The sequence below is a fragment of the Nilaparvata lugens genome, chromosome 2 (genome assembly GCF_014356525.2).
Source record: "Nilaparvata lugens isolate BPH chromosome 2, ASM1435652v1, whole genome shotgun sequence".
Lineage (NCBI taxonomy): Eukaryota > Metazoa > Arthropoda > Insecta > Hemiptera > Delphacidae > Nilaparvata > Nilaparvata lugens.
This window is the reverse complement of record NC_052505.1, coordinates 69,122,981-69,143,891: the sequence shown is the minus strand read 5'-3', so window position 1 is coordinate 69,143,891 and position 20,911 is coordinate 69,122,981. Positions and strand designations below refer to the sequence as shown.

Genomic DNA, 20,911 nt, shown 5'->3' with positions numbered 1-20,911 from the left:
CAATTCAGTAATATTTGATAAAATAATACAAGTTTTTATTTGTTTTGTATTGCAGAACAATTCAGTATTAAATTAATATTTTTTGTCTATTTTCTTACAGGGTGATCCTCAAGGAGAAGAAAGGTGTTCTATTATGTAAGGAACTTTGAATGTGCAGACATTGACTTTTCTAATATAGTGACTAAGACAGAAAAGTTTAAATTCTTTGAGGGACGTAATGGACTGGACAATTATGGTTGAAAAAACTTTTCAAATAATGAATTGTGTAAGACGAATGAACTATGACATTGTAGAGGTGCATTTTACGGTTAAGGAAGGTTTATAATGCATGAGGTTGATGTTTTTTTAATAGTTTAGAAAGTGAAGAATTAGCTATGTCCGCACCAAGCTTTGCCGGTCGTCAATTTTTTATTTTCTTACTTGAGACTGGAAACCTATTTTTTAAGTAACCTAAGTCGTTATTGTGGTTTGCGGTTACCTTTTAACGTTATAAATGAATAAATTATCAAAAAAATATAGCGGTAATTTGAAGTTTTGGAACAATTTCATATTTGAATGGCTAAATGGGTATAAAAATGAGAGTTTTCACTATTTGTATGCGCCTTTGGTTTAACAAATCATTGTCTGTGCTACTCTTTTAAGTTCCATTGCCATTTGTGTTCATTCCTATTTAAAGTTTATAGTTGATCATTGTCAGTTTATATGTATACATTTATTCCTATTTATAGTCCATAAATTGAAATCAATTGTGGATTTCATCAAATTTAATGATGTAGTTGTAATTTGAAATACATGAGTTCCAGTTGTCCCTCATAAATAAATTATACAAACTATAAAGAATCTCCATTTATGGATTTATTATTGATGCATATTAATGCATTCCTCTGAGATATCAAGACTGGCTTGTCAATCGGCCTGTTACGAAAATTAACTTATGAAAAAATATTTTTAAACAATAATTATCATATTCTTGCACGAATAAATTCCTTATTGGTTGTGCTTCCAGTTTGTTTGATCAAATTATTATTATTTTTTAATTAATTCAAGATAAGGTATCTTATCATTCAAAGTTTCGAGATAGCTGAAATACAGCTTATTATGTGATTGTTGCATCGCTTAAGGCCATCCACACACCTAGAGTCATACGACTCGATACGACACCGTAAAACGTCTATGGACGTCGTGAACATTGTTAGAATAACTGTTCAAACTCAGAATTGGTAAATTGGAGCTGATTCGATTATTCAGGACATTCTTTTGACATGTTTGTGGCTTTCCTGATTGGGGTTAGCTTCATTTGGCTTCGCTTTTTGAGTGTTGTGTCGTATCGTGTCGAATGTGAACACGACTGGAGTGAAACAATACCGTCTTGTCATGTCCCGCTAAGTGTGCGCTGAGGCCTTGATTCTGAGTTGTAGTGTCAATAGTTTACTGACCAATTATTCTAGATAGTTTTCATACTTTGGATTAATTTGAAATTTGTCTATTGTCTTTGGTGTTCTATTCATTACAAATGTTGAAATGCAATTTAAAACCCACTTTATTACAATCTATTATATTGTTGCATTGGAATTTGAATTTCAATAATATAATAATTTGATTTATTTTAAGAATTCTTATAAAAATAAAAGTTTTTTTATAAATTAAAAATCTCGCCTATCATTTCATTTCTATATGTGTATGTCTAGTTTAGTGCAATGTGTATATTTTATTCCTGTAAATTCTATGCTGGGCTGCTCCAACTGAGATAAACCTGTAACCTGCTCAATATTCAGTTGTGCATACCTACTTGGTTTTGATTTTGACAATGATCCGATAGCCACCATTGTGTTCAATATCGCTTATACATGGGTTCTATGGGAGCGAAAACTGATTTTCAAGATGCCTAATGATATTTTTTTACTCTTGATGATCATAAGCAGTGGCGACGCTTGACCTGAACAGTTGGGTGGGACTTTCACTTGTTGTGGGTGGTGCTGGTAATAGAATGATATTATTTATTTATTCATCCATATACAAATACAATCCAGGTAAAAACAACAGGCATTCGCCCAAAACGGCTCTAAACCTTAATTTGGAATACACAGTCTAGAGGTTATGTAAAAATTATAGAGACCTACCACGTGTAGGTGATGATAGGGACACTGCTAATCTGCTACTGTCACAGTAGGTGCAACTTTAAACTATCTCTCAAACTTACCACTGCTTTCAGTAGAACAACTGACAGAATATCAGCGGTGTTTCTGAGCCCAGAGCACAGAATATTTACAGGAAGAAATATCCGTATCTATCCAATGTAAATATGTAATTCACTCTGCACTAGGACGTCATTTTGAAAGGCATTATTAATAACTAGCTGGCCCGGTGAACTTCGTACCGCCAAATAGTTAATGCATCTCATGACAAACTTTAGCTGGATGCACACCTTAGGAGGCGCGATGCGGCATTTTGCTTCCAGGTGCTTCTTGCTTATATTGGTTTGAATGGAAGAACTCACACACACTGAATCGGACATGGCGTGGAACGGTGTGATAAGGCAATCTCCATAAGATCAACACTTTGTATCACCAAGCCGCGCCTCCTCAGGTGTGCTTAGTCTTAGCTTAATCTGATGCACTATATTTTTATGAAAATTATCCAACAATCAGTATTTTATATTATCTCAATATGGAATTCCTATGTGCTAAGTTAGTTGTACAGCAGTTTGTATTTTTAGATATAGTTGAATGCAGCTTGCTGGGAAATTTAATGGTATATATTCTTGCAGCTGATTTTCGCGTGCATATTCTAAATTTACAGCATTTCGAGTTCTACGACCCAAGTTTGTAAGCCTTTCGCACCGCGGCATTACTATTAGAATTAAAATTTTGTGAACCAGTAGGAAGAAAATAGAAAAATCTGGTGAAAATATTACTGAACATTAATTGTAGAGATTTTTATGCTCAATCTTTTCCACTTGAATTTTTTTGTTTAAATTGTATCTGAAGCCTGATAATTTGGAATTTAAAATCAAACTTTGCATACATGGGGCGGAGCACCTAAAATTTTTACAGATTTAGGACTTGTGGCAGTTGATAGAGTTTATCAATGACTATTAATTTAGGTATGAATTTGATCAAAATCGTTAAAAACCCTGTTTTTGACAACATTCTCATCATTTTAGCAGCCATCTTGAATTGCATTTGATCAAAATTGTTCGTGTCGGATCCTTATATATTGTAAGGACCTCAAGTTCCAAATTTCAACGATGATTATAACAGCTGATTTTTTTTCTGTGTGTGGCCAGCTCACAAATCTTCCATAAGGATTACGTCATGTATACTATGAAGGACCGTAGGAAAGAGTCCTGAATTTGGATCATAAATTTGATAGGCCATAAATCTGCCCCTGACCATAACAAACACAACTAAACAAAAATCATCAAATTCGGTGCACATATAAAAAAATTATTGAATGTCAAAATTTGAGGCTCGATTTTTTTTATTTATATAGATATAATTAGCACTATAGTGAGCTCCACGTTATAATGGCAGTAAATGAAGATAGAAGAATAGCGATGCTGATTCTCCGCATTAATTACGGTAATTATATTTCTACACTGTCAAAAACATAATTGGCATTGTTGTGGACCTAGAAAAGGATAGAACCACCGGCTTTGTCGAATGATAGACAAGGATAGCAAAACCAAAGTTGATCAAATACTGTCATTATAACGTGGACCGCACTATAACTACCCGGATCACCGTGAGGCTCAACTACGCATGCGCATTACGATTTGAAGGTCTTCACACTTAACTATTCTACGCTGAATACGTCCTCGATTTGGGGAAATATCTCCCAATTTTTTATTCATTCTACGATTCTGTCCAATTCCCATTAGCGTAGCGTTGCTTTGTTGCTTTCGATATTGGAAGGTACAGTACTTCTAAAAACGTATTTCAGCGTAGCGTTGCTAAATGTGAAGTATTCAGAAATCGGGGAGTTGGTGCAAATTCACTCCTTTTCAAAATGGCGGATTTGCAACAGAGTTCTGGCTGAGTTACGGTTATGTGCCGATATTCTGTAACTAGGTCACAGTACACATACAGTAAGGAAACTCGGCTAGTACCCTGGCGCAAAAAACCGCCATCTTGTTAGGAAGTTCCGCATTGTAATAGTATTGATGGGAGGTTTGGATCACTTTACTAATCCAGATCAGTAGATCTCGTTCACTGTCGCGAGCCAATCAGAAGTCCAGGATTGGAACTTACTGAGGTCACGTGACGTATCCAATGTAAAAAGCATTGATTGGATAGGCATTTGATTGACAGCTTCCATTCTGTATCTATTCAGTGGCTAGGTAGCTCACTACATGGAATGAAGTGCCGGGCGGCAAGTGTCAGATTGCGGGGCGAGAATGATAGGTCGAGGCGACTTCATGCGAGCCTCGCAAGAGACATTCACGGCCAAGTAACGTACGGGATTTTTTGCTAAAAAATCAACAAAAAATATGTGAATGATTGAGTAAACAATAACAAGTAAAGGTCATTACTTATAAATAAAGGTCACTGAATAAGTAAAGGTCATTACAGACCAGAGAAGATGTGCGGTAGCTAAAAGTACGTCTCCGGAAGATGTAGCCGACGTATCTCTTAATGCTAATCAAAATTTCACACCAGCGTAGTAGCGTAGATAACATTGGGAGTAATATGACTGCTACGTTTTCCAAAGAAATTTAGACAGAGGATGAGACATATCTAGCTACGTCTTTTCTGGTGTGTAATGGCCTTAACTGGAATAGACCATAACAACTAGTAGTTCTGTGAACAGTAGACCTCGCGCAATAACTTAAACAAAATGCATGGATAAAAAGTTTTAAAACCACAGACTCTTCTAATAGAATGCCAACTGGACAGACAGCCTTTGTTTAAAGCAGTGAAAAGTCGAGAGAAATAATTCAAGATGTATTGAGTTATTAACTGCATGCACTTAATTATTAATTCTATAGTCTGACTTTTCATATTCAGTTGTAGATTATGTATCCAGAGATTTTAGAGTATATAGGCCTATAAGAAATAACTTTTTCTTTATACTATCTATAAAATCCAAAAATAAAAAAACTTAAACGTCAACGCGCAATTCAAATACTGTACAGTATATCAACATTTGATATACCACTTGAATTTTTTTGTTTAAATTGTATCTGAAGCCTGATAATTTGGAATTTAAAATCAAACTTTGCATACATGGGGCGGAGCACCTAAAATTTTTACAGATTTAGGACTTGTGGCAGTTGATAGAGTTTATCAATGACTATTAATATTAGGTATGAATTTGATCAAAATCGTTAAAAACCCTGTTTTTGACAACATTCTCATCATTTTAGCAGCCATCTTGAATTGCATTTGATCAAAATTGTTCGTGTCGGATCCTTATATATTGTAAGGACCTCAAGTTCCAAATTTCAACGATGATTATAACAGCTGATTTTTTTTTTTCTGTGTGTGGCCAGCTCACAAATCTTCTTCCATAAGGATTACGTCATGTATACTATGAAGGACCGTAGGAAAGAGTCCTGAATTCGGATCATAAATTTGATAGGCCATAAACCTGCTCCTGAACATAACAAACACAACTAAACAAAAATTATCAAATTCGGTGCACATATAAAAAATTTATTGAATGTCAAAATTTGAGGCTCGATTTTTTTTATTTATATAGATATAATTTGCACTATAGTGAGGTCCACGTTATAATGGCAGTAAATGAAGATAGAAGAATAGCGATGCCGATTCTCCGCATTAATTAATTATATTTCTACACTGTCAAAAACATAATTGGCATTGTTGTGGACCTAGAAAAGGATAGAACCACCGGCTTTGTCGAATGATAGACAAGGATAGCAAAACCAAAGTTGATCAAATACTGTCATTATAACGTGGACCGCACTATAACTACCCGGATCACCGTGAGGCTCAACTACGCATGCGCATTACGATTTGAAGGTCTTCACACTTAACTATTCTACGCTGAATACGTCCTCGATTTGGGGAAATATCTCCCAATTTTTTATTCATTCTACGATTCTGTCCAATTCCCATTAGCGTAGCGTTGCTTTGTTGCTTTCGATATTGGAAGGTACAGTACTTCTAAAAACGTATTTCAGCGTAGCGTTGCTAAATGTGAAGTATTCAGAAATCGGGGAGTTGGTGCAAATTCACTCCTTTTCAAAATGGCGGATTTGCAACAGAGTTCTGGCTGAGTTACGGTTATGTGCCGATATTCTGTAACTAGGTCACAGTACACATACAGTAAGGAAACTCGGCTAGTACCCTGGCGCAAAAAACCGCCATCTTGTTAGGAAGTTCCGCATTGTAATAGTATTGATGGGAGGTTTGGATCACTTTACTAATCCAGATCAGTAGATCTCGTTCACTGTCGCGAGCCAATCAGAAGTCCAGGATTGGAACTTACTGAGGTCACGTGACGTATCCAATGTAAAAAGCATTGATTGGATAGGCATTTGATTGACAGCTTCCATTCTGTATCTATTCAGTGGCTAGGTAGCTCACTACATGGAATGAAGTGCCGGGCGGCAAGTGTCAGATTGCGGGGCGAGAATGATAGGTCGAGGCGACTTCATGCGAGCCTCGCAAGAGACATTCACGGCCAAGTAACGTACGGGATTTTTTGCTAAAAAATCAACAAAAAATATGTGAATGATTGAGTAAACAATAACAAGTAAAGGTCATTACTTATAAATAAAGGTCACTGAATAAGTAAAGGTCATTACAGACCAGAGAAGATGTGCGGTAGCTAAAAGTACGTCTCCGGAAGATGTAGCCGACGTATCTCTTAATGCTAATCAAAATTTCACACCAGCGTAGTAGCGTAGATAACATTGGGAGTAATATGACTGCTACGTTTTCCAAAGAAATTTAGACAGAGGATGAGACATATCTAGCTACGTCTTTTCTGGTGTGTAATGGCCTTAACTGGAATAGACCATAACAACTAGTAGTTCTGTGAACAGTAGACCTCGCGCAATAACTTAAACAAAATGCATGGATAAAAAGTTTTAAAACCACAGACTCTTCTAATAGAATGCCAACTGGACAGACAGCCTTTGTTTAAAGCAGTGAAAAGTCGAGAGAAATAATTCAAGATGTATTGAGTTATTAACTGCATGCACTTAATTATTAATTCTATAGTCTGACTTTTCATATTCAGTTGTAGATTATGTATCCAGAGATTTTAGAGTATATAGGCCTATAAGAAATAACTTTTTCTTTATACTATCTATAAAATCCAAAAATAAAAAAACTTAAACGTCAACGCGCAATTCAAATACTGTACAGTATATCAACATTTGATATACAACTTGAAATTTGATATAACAAATGCAACTTCAAATTTATTTCCATCTGTACATCTGATTAGCAGTAAGTTGTTTTTCCGCCCATAACTTGGCTTCCTAATTTTCATTTTTAATTTGAATGCCCTGTGTTGTATCGCAGTAGACCGGCTTTAACTTGCCTAAGCAGAGATTATCTCCTGTAACGTTAGTATTGTTGTTGAAGCAGCTCTGCCGTTATCAAGATTATTTAATAATCTTGAATATATCTTGACCACATTTTCCAAAATTGGAAATGTAGAGTAGGTTTAGGAATAGAACTTGAAAGTTCACCTGAATGCTTTGATATTTATTGCTGATGATTTTTGGATAGAATCCACTTGAGAGTAGAGTGCAGGCAGCCGAAATGATATTTCTTCGAAGAACCAAGAGTTGTACAAAAGAAATATTTTTTTCTGGAATGAAGATATTAGAAAATAATTGAATATCTACAGCATGAATGAAAGAGTTGCGGAGAATCGGCGTCAGTTGAGGGAGCATGTCGAAAGAATGTTAGCTGAGAGAAATCCATTAAAAATCTATAATTATCAGCCAGTAGGCAAAGACGCAAGAGTAGGCAAGATGCTTGCAGACCACGCAAGCGGTGTCAATATAATAGAAAACTTTGTAATATTGTAGGTTCATTTCAATTATTAGCTGGATGTGAGGCGGAACAGGCACTTGTTTGTAAAAAAAGAAGAAGAAGATTGCACGCATAAGAAGCGATGCATTCTGGAGATACCCGGAATAAATTCAGTGCGTTTAATGTGAATTTCACAGTTCCACTGTGAAGGATTATTTCTCCATATGGGAAAATAGGGTATGAGCATAGACTAAGTAAACATCTATGGTTTAGATCTGTCGGGGTCGGTTAGATCTGTGGTATGTGCTAATGGGGATAGGCCTACTACATAAGGCCGGCCACTAACGACAGGACAAGTCTGTAAAACATAATGTTGCCGGCCAGATAGCTAAGTTGACTAAGGCGTTGCACCCTTCAGTCTGCTAGTGATCTGCTAGTGGTCGCGGATTCGAATCCTGCCGAATCCCATCGAATAGTCATGGACGTTTTGATCACCTCATAACTCTCCCTCGCACTTTCCATTACCCAAGCACAAGCAAACATCTCATTTGGGCATTATCCGCAATAAAAAAATGTCTGTTCAGACAAGTGGTGTCATCGATAAAAGGCTTTGGACACGGAATAAGCATACAGTGTTTCTTTAAGTAGGTATAAGTGTAGTGTTTCTTTCATCTGTGCTTTGGACAAAACTTTTTGAGGATGGGTTTCACGATTTCATGTTTATAATACTTTTCTTTGCTGCTCCATTTGAGGTTAAATCATTTGTATCATTCTCATTTGTAATTTTCATTGGTTTATTTGTTGTTAATTTTATGTTGGGCTGACCACTAACAGGACAGGTGTAACTTACACACATGTTCATCATGCATGTTTTGTCATCAGCGAGAGGCTTCTTACATATACAATAAACAACCATTAACAATAAATAAACCACTGGAAATTTACAAATCATAATGATACAAAATTAAACCTGAAAAATAGAGTAGTGAAGAAAAAATTACTAAAAAATCGAACATACAAAACCTAACCACAAAAATGTTTGTTTGAAGCCTTTTGCTGTGATGACACAAGAATGTATGTACACACATATTCATCATGCATTTCCTGTCGTTATGTGTGTATCATGCATGTTCTAACATTGGTGTCCAGGTTCGTTTGTACTGTGTGACTGAGGGAGGTTCGTAGTTTATCCGTGAGATGGGGCGAGCAGCGCTGAGTAGCCGCCAGAGCAGCAGCATGTTCGATCGGTGGTGGCGACGCTGGCGCAGCGTTGTGGCGGACGGCGGAAGCTGGCTGAGTTGGCCGTCGACGGCAGTTTGTTTCGTCTGCTCTGCTCTGCAATAGCAATGGATGATGTAGCTGCCGCTACTGACGCTGCTACTGCTACTGTGATTTACTGTGAGTACTTGTGAGTTTCGCGCCCGCCGCCGGGATAGGACACCTGCAGGGCAGTCCTGAGTCGCGCGACGTGTGAACCGTGATAACTGATAACGTGTGACGAGGAGAGGTTAGAACGTTTTGCGATCGTTAACGGCTAGCAACCAACAACCCCTAGTACGCGAGCTCAGCTGAGGCATGCGGTCCTCTTGTTTGCTAATTTGAGTGTGTCCGTCCGTTCAATGTGTTGTGCGATAAACATGTACCTCGGGTCCTCGGTGCAGACAATCCTCTTCTTTCTTCTCGCCTTCTTCGCTTTCAGTGTAACGTCCAGTGTCAACGACAACGTCATCGAGAAGACACAATTCGAAGCTGCTTTTCAAGGTAATTTTGTTCACATTTAGAAAATATTCGGTAGCACGTTATTAGATGAATAGTTCTGTAACTGTAAAAGTATAGTGTTGAAAAGATCAACTATTATCGAAAGTTCCTGAGGCAAACTTGTCACAAATATGCAACATGAATATTAGCCTACCTATGCATTTCTGCTTAGATTAAGATTTCAGAATGTAATGTGCAATACGAGTATCATTTTTCATGTATCTCATAAGTGATAGAGCTCTGGTTTCATTATTTATGAGAGAAAATAAATATAATTTTTGATAGCACATTATTTAAGTATACCTCAATGAAAGATAAACTTAGCAATGGACATACTGTACGGTAGGTAGTCTAATAGTAGAAAATGAAGCTCAACGAGTCCACCAAAGTGCCTGTGGCAAATTACCTTCTATTATCCCTTGAATTGTTGTGGATATTATTAATTTGCTTCATCACAGTATTCTGTGTGATATTTACGGTATATATCATTGTGTAAATCATGTATCTCAGAAGTTATTGACCTCTGGTTCCATTAGTAACAATAATACACTACAGTACTGCACTAATTTATTTGAATATTTGTCTTGATACAATCATTGAGCGCATTATCTCATTGCATCATGAATGTGTAAAACATTGTGAAAAGCTAGTTATTCGTCTGCGAGGAATCTTTGAAGATAATCTAAGCCATCCTCATTGTACCGTTCTTCCATGTAATTTAGAATTCTGCTTGTTCGTAGAATTCATATTTTTAGTTTGAATTCTAAAGATTCACGAAATTTTACTTCAGGTGAAGCCGTGGATGCTTGATCGAGCTATGCTTATTGTAGCAATACACTAAAACCGAAACGTTCACAAACTAATAGGTTGGTCATGAAAGTGCAAATCGGATTCTACGGGGGTCTTGGGGGCGGAGCACAGTAGAATAATGAATGGTTAAGGCGAGCGAAGTGAGGCTGTCGGTCTGCCTAGATCCCAAGCAGTAATATTAAGCATTCAACGTACCGTAATGTAGAATACGTCTCTCTAAACTGCGGTTTTTTTTATTTCTATAGAGAAAGAGCACGTGTAATCAATGCGCCGCAACGGTCAAATATCATTATCAAACCCCTTAAGGATGAGTATTTTATAATACATAGTTCTATGCTGAATAATAAAAATGTTATTCTATCAACTTTACTTTGAGATCTACTAAACTTTTCAATAGAAAAGTTAATTTAGAACAATGTATATTCAATTAATAGAATAGTTTCCCATTATTTTAGGTAATATTCATTGAAGTTCAAATTTCATAGCAACAATTTTGAATTTTTCAGTGATGACGAATAAATTGTTATTACTGTACCACCATTCATATTTTTTTCGGCTTGTTGAAACAAATAGAGATTGAAACGAAGACCATTTTCAAGTCTTTGGCCCGTTTGCACAAAAGCAGGTTAAATGTTAACCGTGATTAACTTCACGAGAACCAATCAGAGAAGGCCTTTTTGATAAGCCTGCTTCTCTGATTGGTTCTCGTGGGATTAATCACGATTGAAAATTTAACCGGCTTTTGTGCAACCGACACAAAAGCTGCTGGGGGGCTCTTTGCATTTTTAGTATTTTGTGAATAAATTGATGAGACATAGTATCAGCAATGTCCATTTTGAGTGTTCAAAGTGTATGAATAACAGTCCTTTTTTCATTAAGTAGAATTTGAAGTAATTCTCAAGTGAAAACTTCATAATTATATAGTTGTGAATATGTTGGGCTGCATGTTTACTCTGGAAATTCCAAAATAGTAACTTGATGCTATTAGTGTAGAATGGTACATATTATATTAACAAATATTGCAGCAAACATAGAATATAATTCTAAATATAAACTATAAATATAATATAATTTCCTCTTTTGTTATAAATTTTCTATGCTCTGTTGCATATCCATACTTTTTCACTGTTAAAATTAAACTTGAATTAAAAAAAAAACACTTTTGGAGTGAAATGCACTTACTTTGGTAGTGACGATCGTTTCTGCACAGACCACAAGCCTCTAGTCTATGCTTCCCACCCAATCAACTCTACAAACTCAACCCATCAACAATCAACCAATCAACTTCTACCAATTCAACTCAACCAATTATCATTCGACACTGAGTTCTCCAGCATACATCCATCCTTCAAGACGACTCACCTTAGCATTCCCACCCTGTTCCAGAAAAAAGTTAGCTTCAAAATCTCGGATGGCCAAATCATCTGCCCAGGGGGGGTAATATGATTGCCACCTGTGATGTTTTCAACTGGTATAGTTTGTTTATCACTTGTAATAGTTTATTTCAATTTTTATCCAGAGTTTAATTTTGTCATTCCAACATTAAAATTATTTCATCATTCATCTAGTTTCATTTAATCAATTTCAACATAGGAAATCAACAAATTAAATTCCTATAATACTGCTGTTTCTCGGGGTTCATGGTGGAATGTCATTTTCTTTTCAAATAGGGCACAGCAATTATTGAAAACTAGTTGGATTTTGATCAAGTCAGTTTATTAAGAAAATAATATAAGAAAGTAATAATATTTATTATTATTAAGAAAAAACGCCAGCTATCATGTTATTTTTGACCTTTGTAGGATTGTCACCTGGTCTTAATCCAATCTCAATATGGGAGATAATTCTATCTATATAATATATAAAAGCGAAATGGCACTCACTCACTGACTGACTGACTGACTCACTCACTCGCAGAACTAAAAATCTACCGGACCAAAAACGTTCAAATTTGGTAGGTATGTTCAGTTGGCCCTTTAGAGGCGCACTAAGAAATCTTTTGGCAATATTTTAACTCTAAGGGTGGTTTTTAAGGGTTTAAAGTTCGTCTTTTAGCATGTATGTTCTTCTTATTATCTTAATTATAATTAAAAAATGTCCATACCATATGTTATTAATATAGAACTATAATCTAGAGAGAGTACCTCTTCGAAACAGTTGTTAACTGGTAACTAAATTAATAATTTTGTCAGGTTGGCATTAAGTTGAATTGACTTTCTTAGGTTGGCACCAAGTTGAAGATTAAAATGCATTTATCGCGGAAAAATTGATTGGGCACTGCTACTTCAATCAGAGCTACTCCTGGGAATATTCTATTACTAGCCGTCAGGCTCGCTTCGATCGCCATATCCGTTTAACCAGACGTTTAGTCTGGACCCCCGACTGGATCGTCCTAACATATGATAAAAATGCTCAAACGAAAAATGCAGGCGAGCGAAGCGAGCCTGCTGATCTCATTCTTGGACCATTCAATCGGGGGTCCAGGGGGCGGAGCTCCCTGGCTAGATGGATATGGCGAGCGAAGCGAGCCTGACGACTAGTTATTCATAATTCTGGATTGGTGGCATGTATAGTGTCCTTCAATAACCCCCATACATAGTAAAGAACACCTTTAGTACTAGGAATTATCATGGATGAGCATATGAAGTGGGAAGAGCAAATTTCTCATAATATTATGTTCTAGATTAAGAAAAACTTATAAGCTATATAAGTTTGTGCAATCAAGGCCGACCACTAACGATGCTATAAGTCTGTCCGACTTGACGTTCAAGTCCTCAGTGAAAGACTTCATACGAAAAAGAGCTTTATGACCGTATCTTCTAACTCAAAATGAACAACTTGACTGAGGAGTCAAGAAAGAAGATTTTTATCAGTCACTCTGTAGAGAAGATTTCTGGGAGGACCACCTATAGGTTCTTCAAGCGAAATTTATTTATGTTCTATCAAAGCAACACTTTTAATATTCTTTTGCTTCTCTTATTAATTTTCTGTTTTATTCAGCCGATTATAAATAACTGATGACATAGGTAACATTATTAAAAACAATAATATAATAATTAAATAAGGGTATAATTACTTATACCCTTTAGAGACACACCATCCCTCAACACAAGCTAAGTTATTCCTAAGAGGGATATTGAAACTCATATCATTGTATCATCAGAATATTTTTATATTCAATATGGTGTATAATGTTAATCTCTATTTGTTATCTTAATTTATGTTCAATATTATAATTTCGTATGAATGTTTATTTTGATTAATATTGATGAACCGTCGCAAATGAACACTGGAAAGTCGCCGTTTTGACACGGCGTATCTTCAAAGACCTAACCAAATTCAAAGAACATTTGTAACGCTGAAAAAACTCTAAAAAACCGCCTATTTTGATCGTAGCTTAGACCTAAGCTCCAAGTCCTTTCAAGACGAAATTTTTAGAACCTAACTGAATTTCTGAACAAAATTTGAATATTTCCGTTTTTTGATATCAAAAAAAGTTGTGAAAACACAGAAAAACGGACATTTTCGGCGTATCTTTTCAAATACATTCTTAATGCGCTTCCAGAGTGACAATAGAACATACCTGCCAAATTTGAACGTATTTGGACCAGTAGATCTTTAGTTCTGTTGATATGGGTGTGTGAGTGAATGAATCAGTGCCATTTCGCTTTTTGTTTTGGAATTCACACTATTCATTCTTTACTTTGTGATAAGTAATAAATCTTTATATCGGCCATCTGAATACTTGCTAGTTATTTGAATTATTTCCTATAGTAGAGTTATTATCTGTTATTTCAGTGATTCAATCATTTTCATCTATTCAGTTTTGAGTACAATAAAGCGCAATTATAACTTCAAGTGTTGTCAGCTTATTATATAGTTTAAGAACTCACAAAAACTAGGTTTTGTGGAGTGAAAATCCGCAATAATATAAAATATATTATGTTTTGATGTGATATGTTGCTTTTCACAGGAAGAGCATAATAAATTAAGAAGTGAATGAGAAAGTGTATGTTGCTCATTATAATATTGAACTAATAAAAGCCCTACTGTTATTTTTAAATGATTTTTCATTATCCACGAGGCACTATACAAAAATGTCCGTTTTTTATAAAAATATACCTAATGGATGACAGTTATTGGTTAATTATTGCTTGGTGGCAGAACATGTACATGGATTCAAGATTCTAATTCAATCAAGTAGGCCTATACATAGGTTTGTCAGCATTTGAGTACTTGAGTAGTGAATAGGCCTACACTATACACGTAATTCCACTTTTGTACACTGCAAAAGTTTGGACGAATAGTCAACAAATTTACATTAGTTTTGAAACACGGATGAGATTTTCAACAGCAATGAGTCGGTTAATGGTGTTGAGAGTGATTTTGGAAGAGGATGGTGGAGGTGCGGAAAATGTCATTAGGCAGTTGTCAACGCTAATGCGTGTGCGCAAGTCCTCAACCACAATCATGTTGGTAGCCATGTTGGGCCTCGGGTCATCCAAGTTAACGAATTGTACATCCATTAGTTTTATGAAATTGCTCTTAACTTGACACTTGCAACTCGTTTTCAGTCGCAACAATGTTACACTCTGCCTCAGTTGTTCATTAACCGAGTTGACGCCAATGATGTGGTGTAATAGACGTGTAGTTTTTAGGTCGGAAAATTTAACATTTCGTGGCTATCTCACTTTACCCTTCTCTATAACATGAAGTGTAGAGAGCAGCTATATGTTAGCTAGAAGGCCTAGGTATGTAAGTACAACACTCGTTTTTTTTTCTAGGAAATGACATGATCACATTCGAAGTGCATGTGACAAAACAAAACTAAACGGAACTGGCCTGAACACCACTGACTTGATCATTATTTGTTCCTCAATTTTTCAATAATTAAGCTTAGGAGATTTCACAAGAAATAATTATGCTTATTTTGACTTTGACTTCACACTTTAAAAGAAATATTCTGTTGTACACGTATTTCTCTGTTTTGAAAAAAAAACCGATTGGTTATCCACTCACTGCTGTATCGTTTCGTCGATAAAATCCAATCTAGGATTATCTTGATTTCCCAACTGTACTAGAATTCGATTCATCTGTTGTACTGAACAATAAAACTATAATAATATCGCTACACAAGGACCGAATCTGTTTCACGGTTGTGATATTCAATTGGCGGATAGTTGGCATAGCTGGAAAATATGGAGCTGTCGAGTGAGGCTGATTTACACGTCCCTTCTGCACATTCGCAGCGATCATTCAGCAGATAAAGTGCGCAGTCTTTGCGAGTTCGCGAGTGCAGCTGCGGAATTCCCAAAAGCGACATTCTGATTCCACACTACGACGTTTCTCCATGCAGCGCATCGCCATCGCCTTGCTATGCTGTTATCCTGCTGTACGAGCCATATAATATACGGCCAAACCTAAACAGACTGCAATTGTCGAGCTGTTGGCGTAAAACGCTCTGCTTGAATTCTCACAAGTCACTCGCTGTTGATCTAGTGCTGCTCATGTTATTTATTGGTACATGCTGTGTACGTTTTATTTGCAATTACTTGTTTGACTGCGTTACCAGAAAATTTGCAAGTATAGGTGAACTTGTGCTGGGAAATTTTTCTTGGTAACAGTTGGCTTTTCCTGGAAATTTGTGAGAATACAGCTATTAAAAACATAATTTATTCACTAAAAAGGTCAGTTTGACTGAAAAATCAGTTTATTCTCTATTTAAAGTAGCTATTCGAAAATTGTATTAATTTACGTCGAAAAGAAAGTCAACATGGTTTGGAGTGGAAAAAGTAATACCAGCGTCATGAATTTTCAAATTTAAATTATTATTTTTCAAATATTGTCAATGAGAAATTGTTTGTAGATGAGAAAATGTTCTTTGCAATGGGTGAATTTCTTTGAAATTTTTGTTTTGTATCTGAGTTGCTTGTATCCCAATTATCACATCCAAATAGTTTGCTGTAGCCTTATTTACATATTATAGCTAACAATATGTATTTATATATTCTTAGTTGAGTGGTAGAGTGGACATGACTGTCCAAACTTTACCATGTCACCAAATAAAAGAGTCATTCTATTCTATAATACCAAACCACATTAAACAGTGAACTCAAGTATATTTTCTTTAGAAAAGATTCAATTTAAATACTGGCATCTTCAAATCCAGGACACTTCAAGTGCATAGACATGATAGAAGTCCGAAAATTTCTGTTCACACTTGCGAACTCGATATGTGTAATTGGACTAAAAATCGTAATTATTGTTTGGTTAGGCTGAGAAAATCAATAAATGATCAAATGGATTCAACTCTTAGAACTCATGAGAAAGGAACTATTCATCAAAACATAAACAAAACGGAAAATAATTTGACAGAGAACTAAATAATTTATCCAATTAAAAATTGAAGACATAAAAATTGAACATAATAAAGAAATATAAATGTAATAGTGTGATATTGAGAGGGTAGTATTGTAGTTGTTTTTGTGTATCTTATATTATTTTTCAGGTTTTTTGAAATTATTTGTCCGTGTGAGTTCAAGTATAGTGAGTTTTATTAAAGCGTATGTGAGTGTTTCTGAAGAGTCCAAGTTTGAATATTGTTAAAATGGTGAGTGCCGAACTTTTGTTGTTTTTCTTATTAAGCTCATAATTTAATTTCATAGAATGACCGAGGCCCAAATTTAAATGCAGCAAGTTAGCAGGTTCCCAAAATGTATAGATTAAAAAATTGAGTATGTCTTCTTGACCTGAATCGATTGCTGAATAACTTTGTTCTGTTTGAAAATTCGACATGTTACCTGACTTTTATTAATTCGTTCTATTTATTTAGAGTTCAATAAACCTGAAGTTAAATTTTATTAGTATTTTTCATTGAAGTTCCTGACTCGTAGTTGCTAGCTGCTAGAATAGGTGACAATTAGTTAATGGTGATAATCTGTGCATTGGGATGAACGAATCTACTAAAAGCTCCCAACCAATCAAGGATTCAAATACCGGTAGATGATTTGATAGCAGTAAACTTTAGCAAATATTCAAGAAGAGAAGAAACACCCCCCTCCGTTTACATAAAATTGGATTTGAATAGAAAAAAATAGAGTAAAAATAATAAATACTTATGCAGGATTTGCCTTTGGTAAAATAATTTATATAATATGAGATCTTTCTCACTATCGTATTATATGAGAACTTTTTGAACCTGCTCTGTAGTGTCTCGATACATAGAGGTAGAGCCGGGGCCGTTTATCTGCTTTAAATAGTACCATATCCCGTCCTCGAAACCGACTGCCAAGAGGCATACATTTTACACTTCTCATGAATTTCCACCGTCGCCGACACTTTAAAATTCTTAAACAATGAGGTTTCTCAAATTGTGAAAATTCATGGCAAATAATCGACTACATTACATCCCCCAAACTTCGCCCCGGAGTGTAATCTTCCTTCATCCTGACTTGGAGCGTTTTTATACAACTTAATTTTGAATAATTCCCCACTGTTGATTCTTGTGAATGAAGTAGAGTCCCAGGACTCTAGTTCACAGTTTAGACACTCTAAGAAAATCAACAAGGAAATGCTGTCAAAAATCTCGAATGTCTCCGGCGTAGAAGTAAGTGATATTATATAGTGATATATTCATCAAGTGAGTCAAAAAGTCGACAGAATGTTGAACTTGGTCTGCAGGCAACATGGCCACCTCCTAATTTAGTTGCTACCGAGATTCGGGTCTCGTGTTGACGCAGTACAAACTTTGTTGCTGCGTAGACCTAGCACTGTGGCTACTACTGTCAGCGTTTGTTGCATGGGAAGCATTAATGTTATTCCATTAAGAATGCTGACAGTATGAAGTGAATCTGAGCAGAGTCTAATACGTTGTTGTGCAGATTTTAGTTGTTGCTGACTTGGCTCACTGCTCGCTGCTCGCTGCTCGCTGTTCACTGCTCGCTGCTCGGTCCTCTGTGTAATTGCACGTCACCAACTTTCCTTGTTTAACTTGGGGGTGCTCGACCACCGTTTCCTTTGAGGTCCACCAAAGCAACTAACTTCCAACACGTAGCCTTTAAATATACAGTTTTATTTAAGTATTGCATCACTAGTACTTTAACCGTATGTACGTTTACTGTCAGATGTACAGAGAGCTGAACAAATAAATGTCATTCATTAATATCATTAAATGAATAGAATCAATTATCTCTCAAGTATTAATTATTATCCAACGTCTTGGGACTACACACGCAGTTTAAACACACCCACATACACAAACATGAATTATGAAAGACATCACGGTATATATAGAAAATTAAGTTATTAACTCCATCATTTCTGATTACTTCATCTTCTTCATGTGCCCTTCCGCTTCCAGACGTTGGCTACCATTGTGGCTAGTTTCACCCTATCCACAGCTGCACGGAACAATTCCGCGGTGTTCATGGAGAACCAGGCTCTCAAATTTTTCAGCCATGAAATTCTTCTTCTGCCACTCATATTGAATTATCACAGCTTAATTGTCTGATTGAGACAAAACATTTCCATCAATGAAATAGGAAGATATGAAGACATCCAAAGATACTGATTTTATTCTATATTGAGGTCCACATTATAATGTCATTATTTCATATTAATGGCTGTGGAGAAAGATAGGAGAGTAATTTAGTAGTAATTTAGGAGAACAAAATAGGAGAACTGATTCCCATTACTCTTCCTTGCAATATGCCCTGTAGAAGATCATAACGGTGTGGGCTTTTCATAATATGCCCCAAGTATTGAACTTTCTCGCTTTTATAGTATTTAGGAGCTCTCTTTCTTTACCCATTCTTCTAAGAATTTCGGCATTAGTCACACGATCCATCCATGAAACCCTCAAAATCCTCCTATACAGCCACAACTCATAAGCCTCCAATCTTTTTACTCTTTCTATAACACCACATTCTAATCTTAATTGCCTCGTCACAATGTTTTTTAACTGATAATCATGTACTTGGTTTTAGCAGTGTTAATTTCAAGTACATATTTTCTGTTACTCTCCACAATTCTCCCTCCTGTGGAAGTTTTTCCATCCACCAGCGTCAGCCTTGTCCCTAACCATAGAACAACACTTTGAGTCATGGAAGAACGTGGTTTATATCGCTCAAAGCCAGCCAGCTAAGAAACTCGAATGTCGTGCAGCTAGCGGAAGCGGCTAGATGTACTTAATTCTAGCCACGTTCATATTACGAGTTATTTTCGCCGAGTTACTGCCGGAATAAAGCGTTGCAAATTGTCTGCTCCCCGCAACCCACTGCTTCCAAGATTCGACGGCCAAGAAAAATGTTAGAGGGAGTCCTAGGTCTGGATCTCACCTATAACAATAACAAAAATTTAGTGGAAGTGGGCGCCTCGTTCTAGTTCCTGGCCGTCGTAAAAAAGCGGACAACACTCTCCGACATTCCGCCACTATTAGCGTGATACCAGCTATTACCATTCAACCCAACCCTCTGCCAGTGTACGCCATCTCAACGAATTTTATGCACGATTTTTCCACCCGCTTATTCCCTCAAGTTCTTCGTTCTTTCCAATTTAACTTTTATTGCAGGAAATTTCCACCTTGATTATGCAACTAGCGATTAAAACTTGAACTATAACATTTCTCAACCGCTTCAACGGAATAATTACTGCACTAGCGTATAAGCTCCTGGATATCATGTTATTTTTAGTTCAAATTTTCAAAATTATGTAAGAGAACCATAATGCGATTCGAATTTGATAATGTAATTTTGTGGGATTAGGATGCACTCGGGGTATATGAAATATATTATCAGAATATATATATATATATATATATATATATATATATATATATATATATATATATAGTCGAACCTCTGTATAACGAAGTCGATTATACCGAGAAAAAATTCGCTGCAGAGAGGTATTCGTTATTGAGAGGTTCTGTCAAGAAAACTGCCACGATCCTATGGATCTTATAATATCGTATCACGGCGGTAAATAAATGAATATGGTACATAGAGCATATCATCGCGAACGTAGGTAACTATTAGGCCAATATTAATATGGAAATTTGAAAATTCATGCTGTTTGAAAAAAAATGGTTTTTGAATATTTATAGAATGTAATAAGTAAGTAAACTCACCAATTTATTTTCAGAAAGCTTGATTTGTACTATTAGTGGAGTTTAATCAAAGTACATACTCTGTAGCAATATTTTTCAACTCTTTATACTATTAGATGGAACGCAAAATACGGTTATTTTGTCAATAACTTCACTATAAATATCAACTTTCCTATTTTTTAATGTTTCATATTTGAAGAAGTGAGTAATTTTCGGTTCAATTTTGCATTTGAATAAAAATTCATGTTCGAGAAACGACTCACATCTGTTCCAACAGTCAGAT

At 35.9% G+C, this 20,911-nt stretch overlaps 2 protein-coding genes across 2 annotated transcripts in view; both read left to right on the top strand.

Moving 5' to 3' along the window:
* LOC111043811 (lamin Dm0) overlaps positions 1–1,568 on the top strand; it is a 41,956-nt gene extending 40,388 nt beyond the window's left edge. Inside the window, exon 10 of the mRNA XM_022328864.2 lies at positions 101–1,568. Coding sequence (XP_022184556.1) covers positions 101–139 — 39 coding nt within the window. The 3' untranslated portion in view covers positions 140–1,568. The remainder of the gene's footprint in view (positions 1–100) is intronic.
* Positions 1,569–9,233: 7,665 nt separating this feature from the next.
* Positions 9,234–20,911, top strand: part of LOC111063007 (pikachurin-like) — a 249,963-nt gene continuing 238,285 nt past the window's right edge. Inside the window, exon 1 of the mRNA XM_039421552.1 lies at positions 9,234–9,716. Within this exon, the coding sequence (XP_039277486.1) occupies positions 9,575–9,716 (142 nt within the window). The 5' untranslated portion in view covers positions 9,234–9,574. The remainder of the gene's footprint in view (positions 9,717–20,911) is intronic.